The sequence below is a fragment of the Haliotis rubra genome, unplaced genomic scaffold (genome assembly GCF_003918875.1).
Source record: "Haliotis rubra isolate DU_JTF1 unplaced genomic scaffold, ASM391887v1 Scf213, whole genome shotgun sequence".
Classification (NCBI taxonomy): Eukaryota; Metazoa; Mollusca; class Gastropoda; order Lepetellida; family Haliotidae; genus Haliotis; species Haliotis rubra.
The window spans coordinates 177,828-205,794 of record NW_025766148.1 but is presented as its reverse complement, the minus strand read 5'-3'; the positions used below and the strand labels follow the sequence as shown (position 1 = coordinate 205,794).

At 39.4% G+C, this 27,967-nt stretch overlaps 2 protein-coding genes across 2 annotated transcripts; both read right to left on the bottom strand.

Annotated features, from left to right (window-relative positions):
- Positions 1 to 2,091: 2,091 nt before the first annotated feature.
- Positions 2,092 to 12,167, bottom strand: LOC124276768 (sodium-dependent proline transporter-like). The gene is made up of 11 exons (XM_046712423.1): positions 11,926 to 12,167; positions 11,598 to 11,725; positions 10,734 to 10,930; positions 9,805 to 9,908; positions 9,080 to 9,204; positions 7,777 to 7,889; positions 7,015 to 7,113; positions 5,884 to 5,983; positions 3,797 to 3,897; positions 3,416 to 3,589; positions 2,092 to 2,722 (listed from the first exon to the last, which is right to left on the bottom strand). The coding sequence occupies exons 1-11, from the start codon at positions 12,165 to 12,167 to the stop codon at positions 2,633 to 2,635; spliced, it is 1,473 nt and encodes a 490-aa protein (XP_046568379.1). The 3' UTR covers positions 2,092 to 2,632.
- Positions 12,168 to 23,687: 11,520 nt separating this feature from the next.
- Positions 23,688 to 27,534, bottom strand: LOC124276767 (sodium- and chloride-dependent glycine transporter 1-like). The gene is made up of 4 exons (XM_046712422.1): positions 27,210 to 27,534; positions 25,526 to 25,626; positions 25,145 to 25,318; positions 23,688 to 23,777 (listed from the first exon to the last, which is right to left on the bottom strand). Exons 1-4 carry the CDS (start codon positions 27,253 to 27,255, stop codon positions 23,688 to 23,690), a joined length of 411 nt encoding a protein of 136 aa, XP_046568378.1. The 5' UTR covers positions 27,256 to 27,534.
- Positions 27,535 to 27,967: the final 433 nt, after the last annotated feature.

Genomic DNA, 27,967 nt, shown 5'->3' with positions numbered 1-27,967 from the left:
GGCATGTGAAAAACACCAGTCGATTCACAAGTCTGGTTTCTGTAGGGACTGTTCTATCAGGAGGTGTGGACTCGTTTCGCCCTTCTTCAAGACAATCAGCGTCCTGAAAAAGCAGGCGTACACATAGGGCTTTTGTCCAGTTGAACCAATGGTGCCAGAGCGCCCCCCCCCCCCAAGAAAGAAGAAGTACCGACAACCTGACAGTGCTCTTGATACCTACAAATGACGCTTAGAAAGTGGATAAGTGTCATGTGAAGAGTAATGTGACCTGGTCGGTCATTTGACTGGTTATTGATATTGAAATTATATAAGATTATTCTGTCACTGGTGTCTATGCATTAAGTATTAGTGGTGCATTTGATCTATGTGTGAAATTATATATGTACATTATGTATATCCTTTTAAGATATAAAGACATGAATTGTATTGATTGCATATAAGTCTTGCCTCTGGTTCATGGATTGTTTTAGGGGATTATCACGCTTGACTGGTTCATTAACTCCATATAATAGCGAACTTCGTCATAGCGTTGATGGCGTTCGATTGAGTCAAAGCAAATCACTAAAGAACTGTTTGTTAGAAGATAGATTTTGATACTGTTTTTTTCAACAAATATACTGAAACAGAGAACTTATGTTCTCAGTAAAGTGCAGATCCAGTTACTTGTGGTGTTCAGGTGAGCAGGTTCTACAAGAATCCCACTTTGTATGTTCTGACATTTTACATTTTCGTGTTTGGGTGTGCATTGATAATCTTTATAGGTATACACGATACTGACTGGCAAGGAATAATAGGCGTTTCATGCACTGATTTCAGGTCTGATTGCTGAAGGACAACTGACTCTCTTTCCCTTTTGTTCCAACTCACACCATAACTTGTAATAGTTTTGGTGATTAATGTCCTTTCACCACACATGTATCATCCCTGGAATTAATCTTGTTCTCTGTTTTATCACGTAAGAACAAAATAGTCTTAATTGGCATATATAAACACAGTCAGACAATGCTTCAGTCATATCAAAGCAGGACAGGTTGAATTCATAACCTTGTTGTATAAGGGTAAATATCAACAAATGTGCATGACTTCTATCATGTTGATGAAAGGGAAGCATTCAATACAAAGCAACAACAACAACAACAACAAATAATACACACACACATGTACATAATGAATTTCCGAATGGGAAAAGCAATCACGGCATTTTGGCCATCACTTTAACTAAAGCTTCGATGATCGAATATAGGTCAATCATGGTCAAACAGCCAAACCCCTTCCACTGATCGTTTCTCTTGGTTCACATTACGTTAGTGACAAAAAGGTGACCCCACGATAATATTATGACAAGAGGGATAACAGCATTCAACCTTCAATTTATCAACTTTCCGTTAATCTTGAGCGATAGTCCAAAGCCTCAGCATTGGGCGTTTTGTTCTGTTGATCAGGAAGTTCAGTTTGGACTTTCAAGACTTCAGTAAAGATTTCATATGGCCTTTATGCAGTAGGATAGTGACCAGTAGGGTGTCTGGTGCGGCTTTAACTATTTGCTAGCTTATGCTTTTGTTTTCGTTCAGGTGAGCACCTGCATTTGCACGTGCTTGTTGGGGTATACCCTTTTTTATGAATACCCACCATCTTAACTTTGCCTTAGTGCTTGTGGTACAGTCGGAATCGAACATTGGACACTGTCCATCAAAGATATATCATATTACTATGGAAAGGCATTTCGTCTACGGCAAAGAAGTATATTGCATATTGAAATGTATGGTTATTTTACGTACACGCATTTCTTAGATACACACTTTCCTCGGATGTAATGACTTATTACATAAATGTCTAGTTTTATAAGCCAACTGAAGAGTACCGTGTGATCACAAATGCATCACTTGAAACGTTTTAAAAAGTGATTTTATGTTCTCCTTTACTTCTTGTATGGAGGTGTTTATAAACCTTTATTCTGTTTGTAGCATATAGTAAGCACATACACGCTACACTATAAACGCCTCCATTAATCTCTTCACGTTGAGCCGAGCATCACCAAAGCAACGTATTGTGCTGTATTGCTGAAGACCTGACACTAACTAGGAAATGTACCAAGTCGAATATGGCTTTTTATTTGTTACAAATATAGAGTCTTGAAGAATTGAAAGAATGTAACAAATAACAAGCGTTACTAAATAATACGATTCGTTCAGCGAACAGTGATCTGGGATATACGAAAGAAACGCCTCTGTGCTGTACTGACTGGTTAATACAAATACATTATAAAACATTCAATCATTACTGAGGAACATACTTGAAAAGAGATGACATGACCACTCTCAGGCTATTTCAGAAACTGCCACCTGGCCGCAGATCACTTCATACAATCTGTTGGTGCATTTGTGGCTCAGCACCATGTCCGTGCACTTGGTTTCACTAGTCTTAACGTCTGAGACCTGCGTCATTTTGGGATTTGCCATTAAGGTGACACGATGTACATAACTTTATTGCTGTTCAAGGCGGCGTTTAACTCACTCACTTATAGAGTGCTAGATAGATCTGTGTACTTTGTCAATAATAAAGACGACGTTCAAACGTTAAAGTTCCGTCTTTGTTTGAACAGCACTGCGAGCGTAATATTGAGGGGTGGTTGTTATGTTGTAGAATCACCAATGTAATCCTGCCGTCTTTTGGACTTCGCAGGTCGCCATTCATCATCTGGCCTCAAGGAAAGATGTACACTCTGTCAAAGAAAGGGAATCGTATCAAACAAGGACATGCCGTTTCCTCAACACATACACGTAAATTGTCTAGTCGAACAGATTTTTTATCGGTTCATAGTTTGCAATACTGAAATGTCCATTTCCCTGCTGTTCAAAGTGTCCATTATAAACATTTTAACGTGTTGAACACATCGGTCAAATGCGGACACGGTTGGGAACCATAAGCAAACCAATGAACTGGAGAACCGTCCAAGGTTTCTGAAAGAGAACACTGACAAGTGTCGTTACTGAAATTGAGCTCAATCGGAACTCAAATCAGCAGTTTTAGGGTGTTGGATTTAGCGCCCTGTACTATCAGATCGCCACCTGATCCATACTTTAGGAACTGTGCCACCTTCACCAATATCGTGACTATAAAAGATGAAATTATATTAATAAAAGCCAACTTTGATACAAAAAATACCTGCCAGTGGAAGACAGTACAATCGCAAAATTTTCAGAGAATGTTTTTTTTAAAATTAGTAGGTAACCATAAACGTATTTATTACTCAAGACAACAACTATGGGGGCAAAGATGGGCATCCCGTGACAAGGGGTAGGACAGTCTAGTTAAACTCACCGCGTAATCTACATTTCATGTTAACATTGCGATGTAGGATTGATGTTAATATCATCATTATGTTCCATACAGTTCAAGAACAAGTGTCAGTTACCTGCTTCAGGGAATTGGTCGTCATGTGCTTCCTGACAGTCATGACCATGTAGACGGGTATCGGTAGAAGGGGCAGCACTGCAATAATCCAGCCGATTGTTGAAGCATAGCTAGGAAACTTGTACTTGCCGTAGGTTGGTGGCTGGTAGCGGAGAAGTGTCAAGGTGAAAGTGATCTGGATATGAAACAGGTCCAAGGACACTCAGTAACAGACTATATATATACATACAACGTGGTGGTGGTTAGAACGCTACTCTGATGAGGGATATACTATTATAATAATGATGAGCCTATTTGACATGTAAACTTACACAAGTATGTATCATACGTGTATGTGAGACTTCAACGCCATCATTGTACCGTGCAACTGTATTGTACTTACTGTCAAGATTGACGGTGTTATCAGAGCCCAGAGGATCTTTACAGGCATCGGCAGTGGCTTGCCAATCATCATCTCAACGTCTTTACTGATTCGTCTTATACCTGGCGGAACATATACATGTTCACATTGAAGACAAACATTGTAAGTTAGTGTTCATAACAGGATATTTTGTGTAATTCTATTAATACGTGAACTATACCAACTTTCTGACTATGTTACTATAGGTTGTGCATGGCTCTCTACCCCATGGATGACGTAAGTAATCTATTTGTACGAGGTCATTCTTCTTGTTAAATATTTTTGAAGTTTAAAGATACATTAACAAATATATATCGTAATCCACGATTAGGACAGAAACATGAGTCTCATTAACCTATTGAGACAAAGACCTACTTTTCAGCCGATCCAAATTTTCTCGTGTGAAATTGAAAAGAGACACCACAAACAACTATGGTTACACTGAATTCCAATTCCTTGTTTCATTAGAAAATGGTAATATTATTTTAAACTTTAATAACATCGTATTTCTATATTTTATGGCCAGGTGTAGGCAGCATGTCGTTAACTAAGACGTCACAGATTGCCCCTGTTTGATGAGGTCGTAAAATAATTCACAATTCATCTGGCTCACTGGTTACCTGTTATGTGTTATTTGCGCTTACTCAGTGTAGTTTTGCAACGCACAATGTGATTGATATACATCAAGTCCGTACCGGAAAGCCAAACGTTTCTAGCAGCAGAGCCTCGTTTTGAGATTTCCATGATTTCCAGATTTCCGTTTGTGAGAGCACGGTGTACGACAGAGCGCGCTCACGACGTGTTTGCAAGGAATAGAAGCAGCGTAGTGTTGCAATATACACGTGCTTAGATGTATCAAATAAAACTGATTAATATTTATGTATCCAGTTGAATGAATTGATCTCAAAGTTCTGGTCTGGTTATTGTAGGAAGTTGCGCAATAGGATGGAACCCAGTCAGCAGGAAACGAGACTGTTGTGTAATCAATGTTTTGACTTGTGAGCAACGGTGACCCCTGACACACACAAAATTAAATCAAGACCACGTGATCCTTGAATATATTTAAGAGTTAGCATACACATTTGGTGCCGATAAATTGATTTATTACCCACGTGGTCAACGTATGGGTAGTTGCATACTAATCTCGGACGTCACAGAGTGTCGTATCGCGTTGACCCGTGGCGTAACGACTTGACCTGAGATTCTAACGATTTGATTGGATAACCGATGACCTCTCAGTTAGGTCACGTTGTGACGGAACTACTTGTTCATTCATAACAAACACGTGAATTCATTCATTCTACAACTTAGATGCGTTGTGGGAAGGTAAACATTGCGAACTTTGCCGTGTAGCTGTTTAATTGTGAGTCGAACTGAGACGTGTTATGCGTCGAAAAACATAAATGCAATGTTTCCACCAGTGATGTTTGCCGAGTGAATCAGTTGCAAACCAAGAAACGGGATGCTACGGAGTAGTTTACTATAGGAGGCTGTACGAGAGGAGATGACAACTGACATGCATCGTGACGTCGGTTACCAAGGGGACAGACGAGAATGGCGTAGTGACGTCAATACAGTGTGACGTCATGCAAAAGTGTACTACAGAACAAAATTCTTCCGCAACCTCTTTATGGAACCGGTTTCGGTTTGAAACCATAACAATAACAAAAATACGCTATTTTGTAAATTCAATGCATGTAAGACGTGGGTAATAAATAAAATACAACACTCGGTCTCATTACATACGAATTATACGAAACTCGTGACCGTCCTATGGTCAGATAACATAGGAAGGACACTCGTTTCGTATAATTCGTATGTAATGAGACCTCGTGTAGTATTCTCTATATATGCACCATATATGCACGACACAACAGTACACTCCACACTCAGAAAGAAAGTTTTCTGATGGTGACCTGGAAGTCCATTCTGGACCAGACAATTCAGTGACTGAAAGATTAGCGACGACGACCACCGACACACAAACAATTGATCATGACTACATGATCGATTGAGTTAATTTTAAGAGTAAGCATACACACTTGATACCGATAAATTGATGTACCCACCATATATCCACGACACGACAATACACTCCAGTGTACATATAACCATGGGCCCGAGAGACAACACATACCAGTCGACCAGCTGAAACAAGTACGGCCCTCCCTGTAACAGGAAGTCAGCAAGTTCATATCGTCCTTCAAACAATATATACTACTATGGTCAACAACGCTTACTCACTTTTGCGTTTACTACTGGCAGTACCGCTGCCTTCTCCAGGATCCCTGTTCCTACGTCTTCTATCACAGCAACTACAAATAATGCGCCTACCGTTGACATAACTGCTACGTCAACTAGTACAACGGTTTTAATGCAATAAACCACTACCACCGCCACATATGCTGATGTAACTACTAATACAGTCCATATACTGCTGCTGTAAATGTCGTCACTACTACTACTACTACTACTACTACTACTACTACTACTACTACTACTACTACTACTACTACTACTACTACTAGCGCTTGTCACTGTCACAACCGATACTATTAAATACCATATTATAATTTTGTATTATCATATCATATCTTTATCTACTTTATCCATATTAACCTGTATTGTATGTTCAGATTACCTGTATACATGTATGCAGATGGGCGTGTATACATATATGCAAATTGTATTATAATGTATGAAACTGTATGTATATGGGCCCGATGGCCTTTGTACTAAAATAAAGTGTTGATTGAACTGCTCACAATACTAATACTGCTGTTGTTACTGCTGCTGCTGCTGCTGCTACTACTACTACTACTACTACTAGTGCTACTGCTACTGCTGCTGCTACTTCTACTACTACTACTACTACTACTACTACTACTACTACTACTGCTACTGCTTCTGCTGCTGCTTCTGCTTCTGCTACAGTCAGAGATACATGATATGATACATAACTCTTTGCTTTCATATTCCCAACAGGGTTCATTCTACTATGAATGACCAAGCTGGAATATTCACAACTTGCCACAGTCACTGTTTCATTAATTACAACTTGTCCATGTTCTTCAATATTGGTTTTCATGAGTCACTGGATCGTAAGCATTGTTAAATACACTGGGTGTTTTGACCTACTGAATTGTTCATCAGGTAAGCATAGTGACCTGGGTACAGAAGATGATTCCAATCAGAAATACTGTCAGGCAGCATCCTCCTGTTAGAAACATCCTCTTCTTGCTCAGCTGCCGCGGATACTGGTCAATCAGGGCAGTAATAACGACTTCAGTACTCAGGAACTGGAAGGACAACAGTGGACGGTATAGCTCCATGCAAACCAGTAATATGTTCATAAACATCACCATCAGACAGTTATATCTTACTCTGGATTTCATTGTTAATGTTGCGATAGTGAGTTTGAAATGTCGTTTAACACGGCCTTCGGACATATTCCATCAATGACATTGCTGCTCGTAGATAATACACTGAACTTTTAAGAACCCAACCATCAGTAATTATTGTTTGTGCGTTTGCGTCCTGGCACAGTTTGATATTGTGTATAGAAACAAAATGTTTATGACTTCTTCAGGATATGTGTAGATCTGAACCAGATCGAATGATCGAATCTGAAACTCGATCAAGTTCATGATTCAAGTGCGATGTTTTGGTTTCTACCAGAAAGCTTATGGAGACCTCATCTAACCAGGAAGCTCTAATGCCTAGGAACTGACAATATCTCCTTTTAGTTACTGTCAGAATAAACTGAAGGAGACTGTTATAAATTGAAATCCCGAACCCCCAGGCACTGACACTCACTCAATTTGGCTGCTGGAGAATTGCTTTAAATTGGAAAAACCAATCCCAAAGGGCAGCAATATTCTGCCATTTTATATTTGAACCACAGTTCCTTTCTCAGCTGTCGTGATGAATTAAAACATTGTAGTGAACACTTCATATTGTACCTGTGTATCCAAACCAACCATGAACAACATCAGAAAGAACATGAATGACCACAGCTGAGGGACCGGAAGTTGTGCGAGAGCGTCAGGATAAGTCACAAATCCCAATCCTGGACCTTCAATAGAGACGTAATATGCAGTGTAAAGCAATATATTCAGAAGAATGTTGAAACTAAGTACTTTGTTGCAAGGATAATCTTGCCAAGCGTCTTCAAGCTATTAGCAATTGCCGTGACCTTTTGGATAACTGTCGTACAGGCTTGAACTTCATGTTTATTCTCTAGAATATGGGAGATTGGGACATTTCCATTTTCATTCGGAAATTTGTATCTTACCCAATATAGTATTATCATGAACACTGAAAATTGAGAACTTTGCCTGTATTTCTCATCCGTGTCAAACAGTTTGCCTATTGTAAATGAAAACAAAGTACTTTTAACTTAAGTTAAGCTTAAGGTGTATCGATGATCTGTTATCGTTTATTAGCAATCAAATAGCCAATTCTCTTCGACTGATTTACCCATCTGAACTTGAAAGCGACACTGCTTTATGTGCATCCCATTTGGATCCATTCAGAGTGGTTTACCTCCAGCCTTTGCTGTGTACATTAAACAACTTTTTAGGTGCAATCGAGCCTCACGTGACTCTTGGTCAGATGTTGTTGGATCAAGGTTGTAGCATTCAAGTTGTCAGTAAAGCTTTCAAAATGTTTTATTGTAGATTTGTGAAGAACACGTTACAGTTTAGTGTATCAGTGACAAAATATGTGTGATGCACTTCCCTTTTTCACTGGTACTATACGCTACTGTATATACGCTACCATGTCTTTTCCGGTGAACAATTAACTAGCCTTGCATCTGTTTATGACTTGCGCCACAAGTGGGGCAAGGTATGCCCGCATTGTCGCGAACATCGAGTATCATTTCTATTTGATAGTGATTCATAAGCACATGCTCAGAAAATATTTGGAATGAAATAAATTCGACTTTGCCTTAAGCAGAGATTTGTTATGGATAGGGAACGGGTGTCATTGTTATTTCTTATGATTAAAATCCTTATACTGTGACCTTAAGGCGTGGCATTATCTCTTGCCCCGTGATTCAGCTATATCCCAAACACAATACACCACTGGACTCGGAAAACTATTTATGAAACATTGTTTCAGCAAGAAGCATTCCTTTAAAAACATCAGGATCAAAAACTGTTTTACGAGCCTTATAGCTCTGGAGAACTACCAACACGTCCCTTTCCCTTTCTTAAAAATCGGTGTTTTGTTGTTTTTGTAAATACAATAAAAATTACCTACCCCCTGTGACAACAGTGTCAATGGGAACGCCCGTTTTATGTGACATGACCCCGAGAGCAGCAAACGTCACCAGGCCAGAGAAGATACTGGTTCCTTCAGAGATAATCGTCAATATGACACTATCTCTGTGAATATAAACACACACTTTTTAAAGCATTCAACTGTATCACTATCTACTGCTTACACTGGTTCAGGTAAAGTTGCAAATCAACTTACGTAAATTTCGAATGTCCAAATCGCCTCAATAACGCAATATATAAACAAATATTAACACGTCGCTGTGTTGAAAAGATTTGCATATTACATCCAGCCCTTTCGTTCCTAAATACGGAACATAAACTACCGCAGCTCTATGAAACCTAACTTCACAATGATGATTTGTGCAACTTTCTGGGATGTAATTACAGCCAATCATGTAACGTTTCGTTGCGAGACCTTGTCATACGAATGCTCTGTCTCTGTGATTATAGAATTGTACACTTTCAGACATTCAGCTTTATACCCATCTTGTCCTTATATTGCAACCGGTAATTTGTGAAGGTGGCCTTCATACCTACAGAAAGTTTCCTTGACATTGCATTAATGAAACAAACGTCTGTGTCCTAAGAGGTTGTTAGTAACAGGCGCAGAAGTAATCACCAATCCTGTTGTGTTAATAAATTAATCATGTGACGTTTCAGTTTGATACTTTGTCATGTTACCGCTCTGTTGTGTTTTTAACTCACCGCAGGCATGGTTCATGGAAGTTGTTGTAGCTGGCAGCAGTGCCAATCATCCCGATTCCAACTCCCAGTGAATAGAACACTTGCAAACATGCTTCCAGCCACACCTATGTGAAGCGGTAGTGTAATTGATCGTCAGACAGTGCTGTTTGTGCTTCATTGTTTCTGTTAAGATTCAGTAGTGTAGAATGGTCTGCTAGTTGCTATATATGTGAAGTGTGTTGCTATATTTACACAGGGAATTGATATTTATCTGACAGCTTCTGATGCAGCCGGAATAGCCAGGTATAGTCTCAACATAGAATGTTATAGAGCGGGTGACTGAGGTAATACTGACGTCATATCAGCAATATGTCAACCACATCGGGACGAGATTTGGATTTATGTATATTAAAAAACCTGTCGTCAAAAGACAGTAAAGCAACTAGACTATCACAGTTAGAATTATACTTGCACGTAAGGTTAAATAATAACACTATTCGGACAATACGATTATACACTTGGTTGATCAAAATATATTTTTAATGCTAAGGGACTTACGTACCCTCTCAGGGGGATAAGAAGTTTACAATACCTTAACTCCCTTTGAACATATGATCGGTGGGTGGGTGAGTGAGTGAGTGAATACTTGACGTCACATTGAGAATATTTGACATTGATAAGATCTATATTTATACTATAAATCGTGTCGTTAATGTACAGTAAACAACTGATAATAAGGGCTCACATCAGGTATACACATTCTTTGAAAGTGTGTCTTTAAACCGCATCAGCAATTTTGCAGCTCTTCGCGGATATGTTCAGCATTTTAGGAGAGATATTTGACAGAGATTCATAAACACGTGCTGATGATATACTGGGAATAATACGCTATACCATGATATTAGCGGTGATTTATGATTACATTTAGAATTTCATCAATTATAACACACCTGTAAATCAAGTAGTTTGTTGAAGTCAGGTATGACAAAGTAATACACGCCATTTAGAGCACCTGGTTGCAGCATCGTCGTGATGCAGATGGAGATGAGGAGGACGTACGGCAGCAGCGCAGTCACGTACACAGCCTGCAGGGAGGGACAGATCAAGTTATTGGACATGCTGTGACCTTCATTGGCGTCTATATGATCTGGATTGAGAAAGCTCATAGATTAAGTATTAGCTTGGACATATAGTATTAGCAACATTAAATATAACGAATATTTGTACACTGCAGCCAGTAAAGACATAATCAAATGAATGCGTGGTTTTACAATGCTTTACCTTTATTCCAGCAATCTCATGGAATGGGCTTCACATACAGTACCCAAGTGGGGAATCGTCTTTGGCTTTAACGATTAGGCTATCCTACATAATCAAATGAATACATTGACCCGTAAAGGTACGGGTTAGAATGTGCCTTCAGTAACCCATGCTTGTCGTAAGAGGCGACTAACGGGATCAGGTGACTTGGTTGAAACATGTCATCGGTTCCCAATTGAACAGATCGATGCTCATGCTGTTGATCACTGGATTGTCTGGTACAGATACGATTAGTTACACACCGCCGCCATAAATCTGGAATATTGCTGAGTGCGGCGTAAAACTAAAAACTATCATTCATTCATTCATTGATGTGAGTTCTTTCCATAGCTAATGTGACAGACTTTGTTTCGGTAGATAAATCTTAGTAAAGACAGATTATTAATGTAACAGGATTTGCGCTTCGATTAAGGGGGGGGGGGTTGGGGGTGGGGAAGGAGAGAGGTTACAGATGTTAGCAGTGATAAAAATAATTTCTGCGAACATTACCTTACCAGCAGACTTGATTCCACGAATAAGACATATAAAGATTATGACAGTTGAAAACAAGAGACATCCAAGAATGTGCCACTGTACAGACCCCACATCCTCCAAGCCTGTTGAGACACCCAAGACATTGTAGCTGAAAGACAAATATAGGGTAGGTGTGGTGACAAGTGCAGGCCGTAGGCTATGTATGAACTACCTTGGATTCTTACGTGACAAAGGGACGCAACTCTGGAGTACAACCCGACCCTGATAAATTTGATGGTCGTCTTTGCATAACTTGAATCAAAACAGTTATATACATTCTTTAAAACTATCATGAAAAATAAATCGTACTGCCAAAACTCCTCCGCAGGTGTGTGAGCCAGAGTCACATTTTCCCACTTTCCGGATTTGGTGATGGTATATGACGTATTTCCTGCAAGGGCTGTCTTGTTTCTGCTATACGTTGTATTCACGTTGTCAATACACAGGTCGGTGTTCCAGCTGTTGCCACAGGTTGTCCAGGGCAAGACGCTGGAGCAGGACTTCACCATGTAGTAGATGGGCCAGGCCAGATACAGGTTGTAATAGGGCATGTACGCGAATGCAACCACAACTGCGCCAACACCAACTCCTGCTTGGCAATATAAAAAAATATTTATACGCCTTCTTCAGGAACAAGAAGACAGTATATAAGTTTCAACATATATAATATGTGGGATTCATCCCAAACAGAATAAACTGCAAACATGTCAAAGGCATGCAAATCTGAAACGTCAACACCTTAGCATTTACTTACATCCCCCCACACACCCCCACACCCCCCACCCTACCCCAAACCGATTACATCAAGGTTATTATGCCAAACAGTGGAGACGATTCTTGAATGAATCACTGAGAATAAGGTGAGTGAGTGAGTGAATACCAAACATCACATCGGCAATGTTACAGCCATATCGTGAAGAGTACAAATTTGACATTGACAAGGACTACATTTATTCTACAAAACCTGTCGTCAATGGGCAGTAAACCATTGAGAATAAGGGATCGGATCAGATATACACATGTGACACACGAATATAACCAAAAACCGTACGTCATTATAAAGACAAAACATTTTTATTTCAGATATGAATCCACGAGAATTAGTATATAGTATTCACAATCATATTCTTTAAAATATTGTCATTGACCTTTAAACAGAGGACAGAAGCTCCAGACTTGCTTGGCAGCCTTTCCCGAGAACTGCGAGATTGTCGTCTCCAGAAAGAATGATGGGAACCCGGTGGTGACCAGGATGAAGACGAAGGGGATGAGGAAAGCTCCTGGGCGAATATGTAGTCATGTGTTCAAGTAATCACAGGGTTTCAAAGGATAATTTGTCATTTGATTATAACTGTAAGTGAGAAAAAGAACAACTACGAACAACACTAGATTAAAGTGCTAATTTACACACCCGGAACTCGTTTGTTAACCAGAAACATGCCGAAAACAGAACCAGCACCATCCCAAAACTCCCAGGATGCTACCAATGTCTCCTGTTAGAACAATAATATAACCAGTCATTTTAAGATATTTTCACTCATCTCCAACGAAGATAAGCTTGGAACAAAAGCTTACGTTACAAATACCAGAGTAGGTTTCACAAACGTGTTGCAATTTTCGCGGATTTGATCATACCGGATTGTAGGTTCAATTTTTGGTTTAACTCCACCATATATCAAGGTTCCTCGTAGACTTCACAACAGTGATACACGCCTGATTCCTGTATGACGTCAGGCGTTTATTCCACATCAAACTGACGTGAAGAGTGATATGAAGGGGAACACTGTTCACAGTTCACAAGAGTATCCATGAATGACTTCATGTTATACAGTTTGATCTCCAATGACATTTGCTTTATACAACATGCTATAGGATGTATTCGAGACCTCATCTTAGCGATCGCGTTCATTGAGTATAATAAGATCCCGCCCTTAAAGATGAAGCCTTACCTTGCGGCAATGTTGTTCTACAGACACATCCATCTCTTATTCATCAAACATAACGTGGGAATTCAAGACCTGAGACAATACAGCTTTTTCCAAATGGCTTCATTTGCTTGTTTATTGGATCGTGTGTATCTTTTCGAATTGTGTAACAGATGTATCACAATTTGCTGTCTCCACGAATCATAGGAAATAACTTACATATGTTCTTACCTCCACCGTTCCTGTTGCAAATGTAGGGGAATCTCAGTATATTTCCTAATGCAACACAGAAGCCCACCATTGTCAGCATGTAGTCCAGATGTCTGCTCCATGATTCTCTCTGTCGTGTAGGTTCACTTCTGTCTCCTCCTTGACAATCTAACTCTGTCATGCGAACTCCTGCATCACTGTCCTCCTTGCTAGCCATGGCTATAACTGATCTATCCGCAAAACAAATACGATATGTGTGTACTTATTGTTACTGATAACAGATTAAAATACACAGATTTGTTTCGTTAGTAACAACATCTGCGAATAGTGGCAAATGTTTTGCAGGTAGTGGTCACCCTTTATGACGTTTTTGCCACACAACAGTTTGAAGAATGAAAGTCCCTACTTCGACTTGTACCATCCGTTCCGGTGAACACATGAGAAGCCGTTGCTGGTGGGCAGTGAACACCTGGTATTAAAAGATAGTGCCTCATAAACACGTACCCATTGTATACGTGTACAACCGACTCTGTTTTCACCAGATACATCGTATGGATGTGGGGTATTGTCGCTGTGTTTATTTGGGAATATATTTTGAGTAACAATTTCTGAAATTCCACATCCTTGTCATTTCAATTTCCTACTATCTGGCTAATCATACTTCCAACACTGAAAAACCTACCAGCGTCAGTATCTGATAAACCGGGATATGAATATAAAGATTCGGTATAGAATTCGTCTTCAGCAAACCATGCTTGTTGTAAGAGGCGACTAACCGGAGTAGGTGGTCGAGCTCGCTGACTTGGTTGACACATGTCACCGTACCCAAGTTGCATATATCGATGTTCATGCTATTGATCACTGGATTGTCTGGTCCAGATTTGATTATTTAGAAAGCTTGAATATTGTTGAGTGCGTCGTTAAACAATATATGAACAAACAAAACAATACCTAATGTGTTCACAAAATGTTGAAATAATGATGCAAGTGGATTTAGGGTGAGCTAAATAGCAACTATACATAATTACTGCATTGAGTCACACATAATGGAAACAGGATGTCTCCTGCAAACTTATGTTTTATTTGTGTGTATAGTAGTAATACATGTGACATGTTGATGTGTTTATAACCTACGCCAGAAGGATTACAACACATGTTCCTCTAACATCCGATAAGACCCGTGAAGATCCGGGGTAGAATAGGTCTTCAGCAACCCATGTGCTTGCCATCACAAGGCGACTATCTTGTCGTAAGAGGCGACTAACGGGATCGGGTGGTCAGTTTCACTGACTTGGTTGACAAATGTCATCGGTTCCCAATTGCGCAGATCGATGCTCATGCTGTTGATCACTGGATTGTCTGGTCCAGACTCGATTATTTACAGACCGCCGCCATATAGCTGGAATATTGCTGAGTGCGGCGTAAAACTAAACTCACTCACTCACTAACATCCGATAATGCTGACATGGCTCTTTAAAGATGTGCATTGATTTCTCTTTTCAGCATGTTACAGGTCCAGCTACTCTTACAGACAAGGATCCTGATGCTCAAGATTAGGTTTACACTGAGGCAGTCAGAATAATTAATTCAAGATTACATATAGCAAATTTAGGTGTGTCTTGTAGAAAATGCTCATGGGAGTGAAGCAGGTCGCCGTCTCCCACCTTCAAAACACAGGGAGTACACTATACACTTGACCTTTCATCTGCACAACTGGATACTGACAGTGACGTTTTCAGCAGGATCAGCGTTGGGTCAATGCATCAGCATGAACAGTGATGACACGACTGCGTGCTGTAAACATCCGGGCTATCGGCCACTTTTTTACATGTCGTTAACCAGTTAACATCGACTAAACCGAAGACTTATTTTATATACAATTTTTTTATTCTGTATAGGCAATGTTTCGACATAGATTCTAATGTCGCCTATACAAAATAAAGAAGTTGTATATCCATAAAAATAGTCCTCCTTCTTCATCTACCCAACTTCTAGAATGCCAATCAAAGAAGTCATCGGCTAAGCCGTCTACATTTGATGGCGAACATATGTCGCTGACAAAGTCGCAATTAGTTACAATATATGTGGTGTTTGGGCAACCTGTACACATTGTTTTTACATGATCCCAAAGCACCAAGTGTGTACTTTCTTTTGAACAATCAGTTTAGAAACCGTGCAACATCGCCATTAGTTCTGACTGGTTGCAAGACCAATTACCCAACGTGATCTCATTGCTGGTCAGGAAGTGATCAAAGCCTTTTCATTGTTTGTAATAGGTGCGGGTTTTTTTCAAGAGAGACAGAAGTGGGCGTGTTGACCTCTGCAGTGTCAGGCAACAGAATGCACGTTATGATAACTCCGTATTTTAGGTGATTCAACTATGATGTAGATAATTTTGCTGTCATCACTACAACTGTTGCAGCGTGTGAATATGGGCGAAATATCGGTTCAACTGGAAACACGATGCCAAGTGCAATTTGTCTGCAACTTCAGACCGTAAATGAAGGACGTTTTAGCAAGTGGACAAATGTATCATGAGATTTTAGGATTAAACATTTCTTTTAAACATTTCTAGTACTGTTGTGAGGGTTTTACACTTAGTCTAACCATGTATATAACACATCCTGCAAACGAATCATTGCACGAAACATTAATCGTACGGTAATGAATAACAATGCCTTTCAGAAAGTAATCAAATGTGACATATGCTATATCGGATTAAAAAGTCTTACATAAGTACAAAATCCAGTACTTTTTGGCAGAGGTGGATCAATACATATAATTGAATATGAAATGAGATGATGGACTTAAAAACCATTATTTGAACATAATCTCCCAAGAGTATAGCCGATGTAACTACACATTACATCAAACAAACTGACTCATGGATCCTGGACGAGACACATCAGTGACAGAAAGCATGGGCAAAGATCCACGCTCTATACTCTATACTTAGACTACCAAGTGGACATGTTTGTCCGCCTGTTCCTTGATAGTCTTCAACATGATTAATGTGCGACGAAATATACACTGCTTTTTCAATACTAACAAACATGAGATTACAGATTAGAATTAACTTGGAACAACATTTTAGTTGTTTGTGATGTAGGCTTGAAAGTGTCTTTTTATTGATTGATAGACATCCAATAAAATTGACGTAACATGAGGCCACATTCAGTAGTGAGTAAATACCCATTTGCTGAAAAACTATCAGAAACTCCAGACTTATTGGTCCGGAAATTTAAACTGAATATCCCCTTGCGAACAAGAAGCCATACCAGGTTATCTGACCTACAGCTTCGATATGGAAGTCATAATGTCTGGTCTAGCATCTGTCTAACGACATTAATTCTTCTTTGGTAAGCACATGTTCATTGCATTGCAATTCTAAACCAGTGAAAACATTGCCTCTAGTTACCGTAAAAATATGGAACCACGTTCGGGTCAAAATCTCTCAAAAGCGAGTGCACAATCAGAATCACGTTCAATTAAAACAGGACCCAACCCCTAACACAAGAGATCTGCAATTGAAGAAAAAGGACCACCAGTCCAATTACTCACGCCCACTTCATGCCATAGTTACATTAACGAAAACGTACGAAAAACGTGAACTGTTATTTGCATGGTCATGCTAGCTCTAAGTAAAATCTGTGATAGTCTAACTATTTGGCTGTCCTTTGTCAAGAAGCATTTACACTCTTGAAACAAGGAAACACATAGGTGATTTTGAGAATATTGGACTCATGTAGCTGCGGCAAACAAATATACTATATATCTTTCCAAAACGTCATTTTTGTGTGATTGTTCATCTACAGAGCCAAAACACGGCAATTTTTACAGTTTCCCTTGTTTTAGAAGCGTTTGAGGAAATATTAGCCTAAACGTCAGCAAGAAAACTTGCAAAGGAAAATGCTCGTACAACCAAGCAAAAAAGCACGCGTTATGTTATCGTTCACTATAAAAAGGCAAATGTTGTATTTAATTTTGTCATTCGTTTTTGTCTGGAAATGAGGAAATCATTATGTCTCGACTGAGTGCCGCCAATCGAAACATCGCCACAGGTCGCCTTGAAGCTGGGGAGTCGCAGTTGCCCGCCATCAGAGCACCACATCTCACCATACCGTCTCCTGCAGTCCAATTCCGCCCAAGATCGCCCAAAAAGCTTTCCCGATCACCAGCTCTAAACCCGATAAACCACCTATGGGATGAACTCGATAGACGTGCACATCAACGTCAAAACACGCATCAGGCACCTCCACAACTGGACATCCCATTGCAGGAAGATGGGGGAAAAATTCCGCAAGAGCGACTTCGTAGACTTACCTAGTCTGTGCCGAGACGGTGCCGAGCAGTAATTGCTGCCAAGGGTGGCCATAAAGAGTACTGACTTTGACGCCATCTTGTGCACTCACGTAAACAGAAACACAACAATGTTGTGTTGGCGAACTCTTTGTCTATAGACGTGTGGTTTGTCATTTTGTTTGACCATTGAAATTACATGAAATAATTGCTCTTAGACTAACATAGTAAATGTTTTTAAAAATGACCTATGCGTGACTTTTTTGGAAGGGTGTATATTGTGTAAGTATGTTTTATTAATATACAACTCTTATCACGATAGGGCTGAAATACTGCCGATGTTACTTCAGATTTTAACTTACTAATCGTTATTTGCATATGACGTGAAGAAAAGAGTGGCAGTTGAAAAGTAGTGGAAAACGTTTGAGAAACAAGTACTTTTCGCAACACAACGAGCCACAGTTTAAATATTTAAATGTTTAAATATTAAATAAGGACGGTCTGCTTACGTATCTGACTATATGTCCTGAAGTTACTTGTATCACACAGGGCACAACTCAGTTGTCAAACAATGCCGGTTTCAGATTTGGAGTAGTAGGTGGTTTGGTGGGCTCCCTCGGTGGCATAGAACTAGAACTATAGTAACTATAGTAACTATATCACTAGTACTGGTCCCGACAGAATCATCAGCTGTTCAAGTGTTGTCTCGCTCCTGGAATGTGCCTATTCTCCAAGCAGCGAATGGGTTGCATCATCAGACGATAAAACGTTACTATGGAAATTAATCGATTTCGAAATGCTTACATAGAGCTCGTTTGTATACAACACATACACACAAAGAGTTATTAGCATCGCAAAGCCACATATAATATTCTTTCTTACATCAGCGTTTAACAACACCCATAAGTAGCAGAGTTATTGTGTACACTGCAGTCAAATATGAAGTGATACCAAACATGGCACGAGGTAAAAACATCGAAATAATCAGTAACACCTGAAAGTAGAAAATCAAACAGGTTTCCGCTTGAATTTAAGTTTAGATTTTCCGGTTAGGATCAGAAGGAACATGGCTATCTGTCATAGCAACATAATCTAATGTCGCTTGGGTAAGTATCTGACACAGCGATACAATCTGATGGAACATGGCGGGTCACGAGGGTAAGTGAGTGAGTGAGTGAGTTACGATTTTAAGTCACATCGGCAATATTTCAGCCATATCGTGAATAAAATTATAAACACCTGCCAAGGAAAGTAAAACAACTAGCGTATCAGAGATACATATTTAAAACTAGTGATCAAATCTAAAACAGTTTAACTGTTGAGGATGATGCAATATAAAAACAGGCTATTGATCGCCAACAGCTGAAGGTAGATCACCATACTAGGGACCATGGGGACTTACAGTACCTTTGCTACCTGCATGGACCCTAGTTGGATTTATACTATCCCTTCAGTCTCTGGCGATGGTAGGAAATTTCAGCCAAAATTAAAATCACAAAAATACTACGTTTAAGAAATCCTGGTAAGTGTAAATTAACTTGTGTGCAACGACCGACCTGAAAGGTATAACAGGTTAATCCCATTGGATGCCTGCCTCTGTCGTTCATAAGTCAAGATGTCAAGGACCGCCTCCGTGGTGTAGTGGTTAGAGCGTCCGCCCGGAGTGCGGAAGGTCGCGGGTTCGATCCCCGACCACGTCATACCAAAAGACGTTAAAACATGGTACTTGTTGGTCCCTGCCTGGCGCTCGGCATTAATGGGTACAACAAGGACTGGTCGGCTCGGAGTCCGTATAATGTGTCTGAGTGGGGTATTCATGCTTCACTTCGGCATGGTATCTCAGTGGGCTAGCACTATAAAACCAGCTTAAGTCTGGGCTAGTACAAGCAGCCGCACATACACATACACACGCATGCACGTCGTCATATGAGCGAAATATCCTCAAGCACGACGTTAAACCCAATTCCACCACCACCACCACCAAGATGTCAAGACAACCGATAAACAATAACCACCTCAAATATATCAGAGCGACATATAACATTGGTAATAAATATGAACAACATTTAATAAGAAATCATTATTTGGTCGAGTACCTTTGATATACTATATGATACGTTTTAAATACTACTTGCTATGGTGTTAACTTAATATATATTCTGGGTATATTTAGATGGAAAAGAGATATAGAACAAGAGGTAGGGTACATTATATTGTTTTGTAGTGGAGACTGAGAACAATGTCGGAGTCGAAATCTGTGACCTATTTACATGTTTCGGGTATGCAGTTTACTAATTCATGTTTTGCTCGTGCGTACGTGCCGCACCTGAAGAAAGGTATATATATATATATATATATATATATATATATATATTCGAATTTGTAACATGGTGGTTTGTTAATTATGCTTGTTTGATTGTGAGGGAAACATGTTTGTATGTTTGACTTCAAGCAGTGAAAATACAGAAAGCACAATAAACGCAACGAAAAGGCAAATTATAGTGTTGAGAATGTAAACTGTAGTTACCTCTAAATTAAACCCGTAAATTAAATCGCGCGTGAATGTAACACGGATTTAGTTAAGTTCGTCGCAGTCTTGATGACGTTCGAGCGAGACAGAGCAAAGCGCTAAAGAAATGATTGTCTGAAGATGGATCTTGATACTGTTATTGTTCAACAATATTGACATAGAGAACATAAATTATGTTATATTTGGGAGAACACTTTCAGTCAATTGTTCTGTTCAGACGTTTTACATCATCTGCTTTCGTGTTAGGGCGTGTACTGATGTGCCTGGTAGGTATACACGGTACTGAGTGACACGTGTGACAGTCTGAAGGCCTATTAGTGTTTAATGCGTTGATTTCAGGTCTGAAGGTTGAAAGATGACTGTTTCCCTGTCCCTTTCGTTCCAACTCAGGCCATAACTTGTAATAGTGTTGGTGATCAATGTCCTTTCCCTATACATGCATCATCCCTGGTATTGACAAGGAAAGACATTTCGTCCATACCAAATAACTTTATTGCATATTAAAACGTATGGTAATTTCAACATATGCACGCATTTCCTAGATGCACACTTTCCACGGATATAATTGGCCTCTTACATTAAAGTCTAGTTTTATAACCAACTTTACAGTACTACCGTGTGATAAGAGGTCCTATGCATCACTCGAAACGTTTTATTTTTCTAAAGTGAGGCAAGATGTTTAAGTTCTCCTTTACTTTCTTCGTGTATGGATGTTTTTACTAACCTTTATTCTGTTTGTAGCATATAGTAAGCATATAAACGCTACACTATAGACGTCTCCATTAATCTTTATACGTTGAGCCGAGCATCACCAAAGCAATGTATTGTGCTGTATTGCTGAAGACCTCACACTACCCACCATGTAACAAAGCAATATAATTATATTTGTCAGTACATTCTTTCTCTTTGTAAGTTTGATGACGAACGGAGATTCTTCTGCGATCTTCTGAATGAACTTAATTTTATATGCAGAGATGATCCATAGGCTTGTAATGGCCGTTCATATTGACTTGAATGGTTTTTTTTTCATAATGAGTTTTCTTCTGCAATCATCTATTAACCACAAGAGATCAACCATTTATTTATTCCGAGGGATTTGATCAAAATAATAAATAATCCTAAAACTGCTTTAAAACATGCTCATGCTTCCAGACTGTGGAATAAGACACGATTGATGACTAACATTGTTGCAAGGTGTTTTTCATGTGTTAATATTTAGGCTCGAAATATAAAATGGTCGATCGCTGATGAAAACTATGAAATGGGCCAAATTGAATATTACCTTTTATTCGTTACAAATACAGATTTTTGAAGAACTGAATAAATGTAACAAAACACAAACGTTCCAAAGTTAGACGTTACTAAATAATGCAATTCGTTCAGAGAACTTGTAAACTGATCTGGGATTTACGCACGTCAAGAAAGGCCCGTGCTTCACTCACTTTTTAATACAAATACAGTACATGTATATAAAATTCAGTTATGATTGGGGAACATACTTCATCGTGATTTGACAATACGGGGGTTGATGTCATGTGACCATTATCATGATCTGACGGCCATATCAACTCAGAAGTTAATGTTTACAGAACTCTCATGTCATGATATTTCAATTGCGCATATGCTAATGTTATTGATCACTGGATTCTCTGGTCCAGACTTGACTATTTACAGACCATCGCCATATAGCTGGAATATTGTTGTGCGCAGCGTTAAGCAACAAAGATTACAGTGTGTGTGTGTGTTATGGCAAAACAAGTCATAAATCGAATTGAAGGGCTATTTTGAGTGTCGTCTTGAGATATGACACTTTTCTCAATCCAACAGTAACATAATCTCTTCAGGGTCACATTGCCCCTTACTTGGTTTTAAACGTTGAACAAGGCTCAAATTTGTATTCTAAACATGAAGCTGCCTTTTCAGTTGCAAATTCGACAATACAAAATTCGATTAAATCTTCAGTTATTCAGTTCTACGAATCACAGAACTGAACAACGCTCCTCCCAGAACCTAGTAAAGCGAGCGGGAAAACGCGGTGAAAAGAGATGACATGACAACCCCTACAGTCCGTTTGAGTCACAAACGGACCGATGAACTGCAAATTTTATCATTGTACAAAATTGCCACATAAATATAAATAGTACACAAGTTTATCATTTACTAATACCCAACAGCTTTCTTATATTTAAAAATTTTCCGGACTCCACCAAATTAGTTGTTTCAGAAACTATCATCATTGAAAACGCAAAAGTTGTTATCTGTCGTGGCGGGGTGAAACCGCAGAAACGGAACAGCCACTATCTCGTTGTGCAAGGGATACACATGCCTGAAAATGAAGTTGAATGCTGACGTGAAACAGTTGATGATTAAAGTGTACGATTTTTTCCGTGCTGAAGCCGAAAGTGGCAAAACATTTTATGCCATTAATAAATTCCGTAAGCGGGCAGCAAAAGCTTTAGGAGTATCAGCAAGGGTACTGACAAATGTTCTGGAACACAAACATTGTGAGGGTGATGCGAAGCAGGTAGGGGTCGTGTCAAAATCACACAAATTAAAACATTTGGACAACTTTCAAAAGAACCTTGTAAGGCAGTCAAACAAATACATGTTGCTGAAAATTTTAAAGAAGCATTTGAAGCAAGAACACAACCTCAGAGTATCAAAGTACACACTCTGGCGACTCTTACACTCTTTCGGGTATCGTCATAAGAAAATGTCGGGGGAGAACAGGTCAGTACTCTTTGAACGCCCTGATATCGTTCGCTTGACAAATAATTTTCTCAGGGTTATAAAGCGCGAGGAAGGGTTGTTTAACTCACTCACTCACATATGTTGTATAAGTCTGTATAGCTACAACAAAGGAAAGCGTATAAACAGAACATACATGTATAAACGCAACCTACAGAAAATGCCTCTTCATTTTCTGTGTATCAGCAAATGGTAATATGGGAATGATGGGCCGTATTTGAGAGGTGGCAATTATAGTATATTAACATTGTCGCGATGGACTGTTAGTGCACTTAGTCAATAATAAAGACGGCTTGAAACGTTAAAGTTCCATATTTTTGTTTGAACAGCACCGCGAGCGTAGTCTTGAGAGGTGGTTGTTATGTTGTGGACTCATCAATGGAATCCTGCCGGTTTCTGGATTTCGCAGGTCGCCATTCATCATCAGGTCTCAAGGCAAGACGTACACTCTGTCAACGAAAGCGAATTCCTATCACACATGTCGTTTCATTAGCACATATATGTAAATTGGCTTGTCGGTTTGATTTTTCATCTGTACTTAGTTTGCAAACTGGAAACATATATTGACGTTTCCGTTACCCTGCTGTTCAACGTATCCGTTATAAACATTTTAAAGCGTTTACAGTTAGTACATTTGTAAAAGAGAACACACAACACTGATAACTGTCATCACAGAAATCGAGCTCAATCGGGAATCTAATCATCAGTTTTGGGGTCTCGGGTAAAGCGCCCTATACTCTCAGATCGTCGCCCGATCCACACTTTAGCAACTGTGCTAATAGTTAATACACCTGAGAGCTCAACAATATCATGTATATGTAAAGCACTTTGTTTTATTGGCCATATCATAAAGGACAAGATCAGGCTTGGATGACCCTGTATGACTGATGCTGTGTACGGGTCTATTCAGAACAAAGTTATAGTGAGTGAGTGAGTTAAAATATATCGTCACATCGGCAATATTTCAGCCATATCGTGGCGAGAACAATTAATTGTTATACATACTATTTAATGGTAAATTATAAAAACCTGTCAACAAAGGACAGTAAAGAAACTAGAATATCACAGATATGAATCTAAAACTAGTAATACAAACTAAAACAGTTTAACTATAGATTACAGTAAATTATTAAAACAGGCTATAGATTGCCAACAACTGAAGGTAGATCACCATACTAGAGACCATGGGGACTATAGTACATATGCTTCCTGCATGGGCCACAAAGTTATAGTAATCAATTTCCATTCAGCACACTTCATATTCTTGGTCTTACTGTGGACATTTGCCAATCAACAAGCACGGCGAAATCTCGCCATCGTGTCGTGTCATATACTGTTTGGACCAAAACAGGAGTGAGTTGGTGAATGAGTGAGAGAGTGGGTTAAAATTCCACATCGGCAGTATTTCAGCATATCGAGACTACATATTAATAAAAGCCAACTTACATACAATATATTCCTCCTTGACAGCGGTACAAGAAACTGTATCGAAACGTTGCACTCACGAAATAAACAAGTTGCTATCCATAAATGTTGTCTATATTGTACTTTCCAGCTTCTAAAAAGCCACTCAAAGAAGTTAATAAATATCTGAGAAAAAAATGATCAGAGAATGTTTCTTAAAACTTGAACCTAACGATATTTTTACTCCAAAAAACAACCACGGGGACCAGCGCAGGACAACCACTGACTAGGAGTAGGACAGTTCAGTTGAGCCCATAGCGTAGTCTACATTTCATTTTAACATTGCGATGCAGGGTTGATGTTAATATGTATATTTAATATTCGATACAGTTTAAGAACAAGTGTGTGCTACCTTCTTCAGGGAATTGGTCGCCATGTGCTTCCTTACAGTCAGGACCATGTAGACAGGTATTGGTAGAAGGGGCAGCACTGCAATAATCCAGCCGATTGTAGAAGCATAGTTAGGAAACTTGTACTTGCCGTAGGTTGGTGGCTGATAGCGGAGAAGTGTCAAGATGAAAGTGATCTGGATATGAAACAGGTCCAAGGACACTCAGTAACAGACTATAAATATACATACAACGTGGTAGTGGTTAGAACGCTACTCTGATGAGGGATATACTATTATAATAATGATGAGCCTCTTTGACATGTAAACTTACACAAGTATGTATCATACGTGTTTGTGAGACTTCAACGCCATCATTGTACCGTGCAACTGTATAGTACTTACTATCAAGATTGACGGTGTTATCAGAGCCCAGAGGACCTTTACAGGCATCGGCAGTGGCTTGCCAATCATCATCTCAACGTCTTTACTAATTCGTCTTATACCTGACGGAACATATACATGTTCACATTGAAGACAAACATTGTAAGTTAGCGTTCACAACAGGATATTTTGTGTAATTCTATTAATGCGTGAACTCTACCAACTTTCTGACTATGGTACTATAGGTTAATTACCTGTTATGTGTTATTTGCGCTTATTCAGTGTAGTTCTGTAACGCACAATGTGATTGATATACTATCAAGTCCGTACCAGAGAGCCAAACTTTTCTAGCGGCAGAGTCTCGTTTTGAGATTTCCATGATTTCCTGATTTCCGTTTGTCAGAGCACGGTGTACGACAGAGCACGCTGCAGGACGTGTTTGCAAGGATTAGAAGCAGCGTAGTGTTGCAATATACACGTGCTTAGATGTATCAAATAAAACTGATTAATATTTATGTATCCAGTTGAATGAATTGATCTCAAAGTTCTGGTCTGGTTATTGTAGGAAGTTGCGCAATAGGATGGAACCCAGTCAGCAGGAAACGAGACTGTTGTGTAATCAATGTTTTGACTTGTGAGCAACGGTGACCCCTGACACACACAAAATTAAATCAAGACCACGTGATCCTTGAATATATTTAAGAGTTAGCATACACATTTGGTGCCGATAAATTTATTTATTACCCACGTGGTCAACGTGTGGGTAGTTGCATACTAATCTCGGACGTCACAGAGTGTCGTACCGCGTTGACCCGTGGCGTAACGACTTGACCTGAGATTCTAACGATTTGATTGGATAACCGATGACCTCTCAGTTAGGTCACGTTGTGACGGAACTACTTGTTCATTCATAACAAACACGTGAATTCATTCATTCTACAACTTAGATGCGTTGTGGGAAGGTAAACATTGCGAACTTTGCCGTGTCGCTGTTTAATTGTGAGTCGAACTGAGACGTGTAATGCGTCGGAAAACATAAATGCAATGTTTCCACCAGTGATGTTAGCCGAGTGAATCAGTTGCAAACCAAGAAACGGGGTGCTACGGAGTAGTTTACTATAGGAGGCTGTACGAGAGGCGATGACAACTGACATGCATCGTGACGTCGGTTACCAAGGGGACAGACGAGAATGGCGTAGTGACGTCAATACAGTGTGACGTCATGCAAAAGTGTACTACAGAACAAAATTCTTCCGCAACCTCTTTATGGAACCGGTTTCGGTTTGAAACCATAACAATAACAAAAATACGCTATTTTGTAAATTCAATGCATGTAAGACGTGGGTAATAAATAAAATACAACACTCGGTCTCATTACATACGAATTATACGAAACTCGTGACCGTCCTATGGTCAGATAACATAGGAAGGACACTCGTTTCGTATAATTCGTATGTAATGAGACCTCGTGTAGTATTCTCTATATATGCACCATATATGCACGACACAACAGTACACTCCACACTCAGAAAGAAAGTTTTCTGATGGTGACCTGAAGTCCATTCTGGACCAGACAATTCAGTGACTGATATCATTAGCGACGACGACCACCGACACACAAACAATTGATCATGACTACATGATCGATTGAGTTAATTTTAAGAGTAAGCATACACACTTGATACCGATAAATTGATGTACCCACCATATATCCACGACACGACAATACACTCCAGTGTACATATAACCATGGGCCCGAGAGACAACACATACCAGTCGACCAGCTGAAACAAGTACGGCCCTCCCTGTAACAGGAAGTCAGCAAGTTCATATCGTCCTTCAAACAATATATACTACTATGGTCAACAACGCTTACTCACTTTTACGTTTACTACTGGCAGTACCGCTGCCTTCTCCAGGATCCCTGTTCCTACGTCTTCTATCACAGCAACTACAAATAATGCGCCTACCGTTGACATAACTGCTACGTCAACTAGTACAACGGTTTTAATGCAATATACCACTACCACCGCCACATATGCTGATGTAACTACGAAGACAGTCCATATACTGCTGCTGTAAATGTCGTCACTACTACTACTACTACTACTACTACTACTACTACTACTACTACTACTACTACTACTACTACTAGCGCTTGTCACTGTCACAACTGATACTATTAAATACCATATTATAATTTTGTATTATCATATCATATCTTTATCTACTTTATCCATATTAACCTGTATTGTATGTTCAGATTACCTGTATACATGTATGCAGATGGGCGTGTATACATATATGCAAATTGTATTATAATGTATGAAATTGTATGTATATGGGCCCGATGGCCTTTGTACTAAAATAAAGTGTTGATTGAACTGCTCACAATACTAATACTGCTGTTGTTACTGCTGCTGCTGCTGCTACTACTACTACTACTGCTACTTCTACTGCTGC

Excerpts from the sequence above, each read along its gene's own strand:
- LOC124276767 (XM_046712422.1), bottom strand. The coding sequence starts at position 27,255 with ATGGTTATATGTACACTGGAGTGTATTGTCGTGTCGTGGATATATG. Across the intron at positions 25,627-27,209 it reads TGTCGTGTCGTGGATATATG|GTATAAGACGAATTAGTAAA; the intron begins GTGGGTACATCA and ends ATGTTCCGTCAG. Across the intron at positions 25,319-25,525 it reads TAACACCGTCAATCTTGATA|ATCACTTTCATCTTGACACT; the intron begins GTAAGTACTATA and ends TTTCATATCCAG.
- LOC124276768 (XM_046712423.1), bottom strand. The coding sequence starts at position 12,167 with ATGCCCTATTACAACCTGTATCTGGCCTGGCCCATCTACTACATGGTG. Across the intron at positions 9,909-10,733 it reads ACAAACTACTTGATTTACAG|GTGTGGCTGGAAGCATGTTT; the intron begins GTGTGTTATAAT and ends CGCTTCACATAG. Across the intron at positions 3,898-5,883 it reads TGTCGTGTCGTGGATATATG|GTATAAGACGAATCAGTAAA; the intron begins GTGGGTACATCA and ends ATGTTCCGCCAG.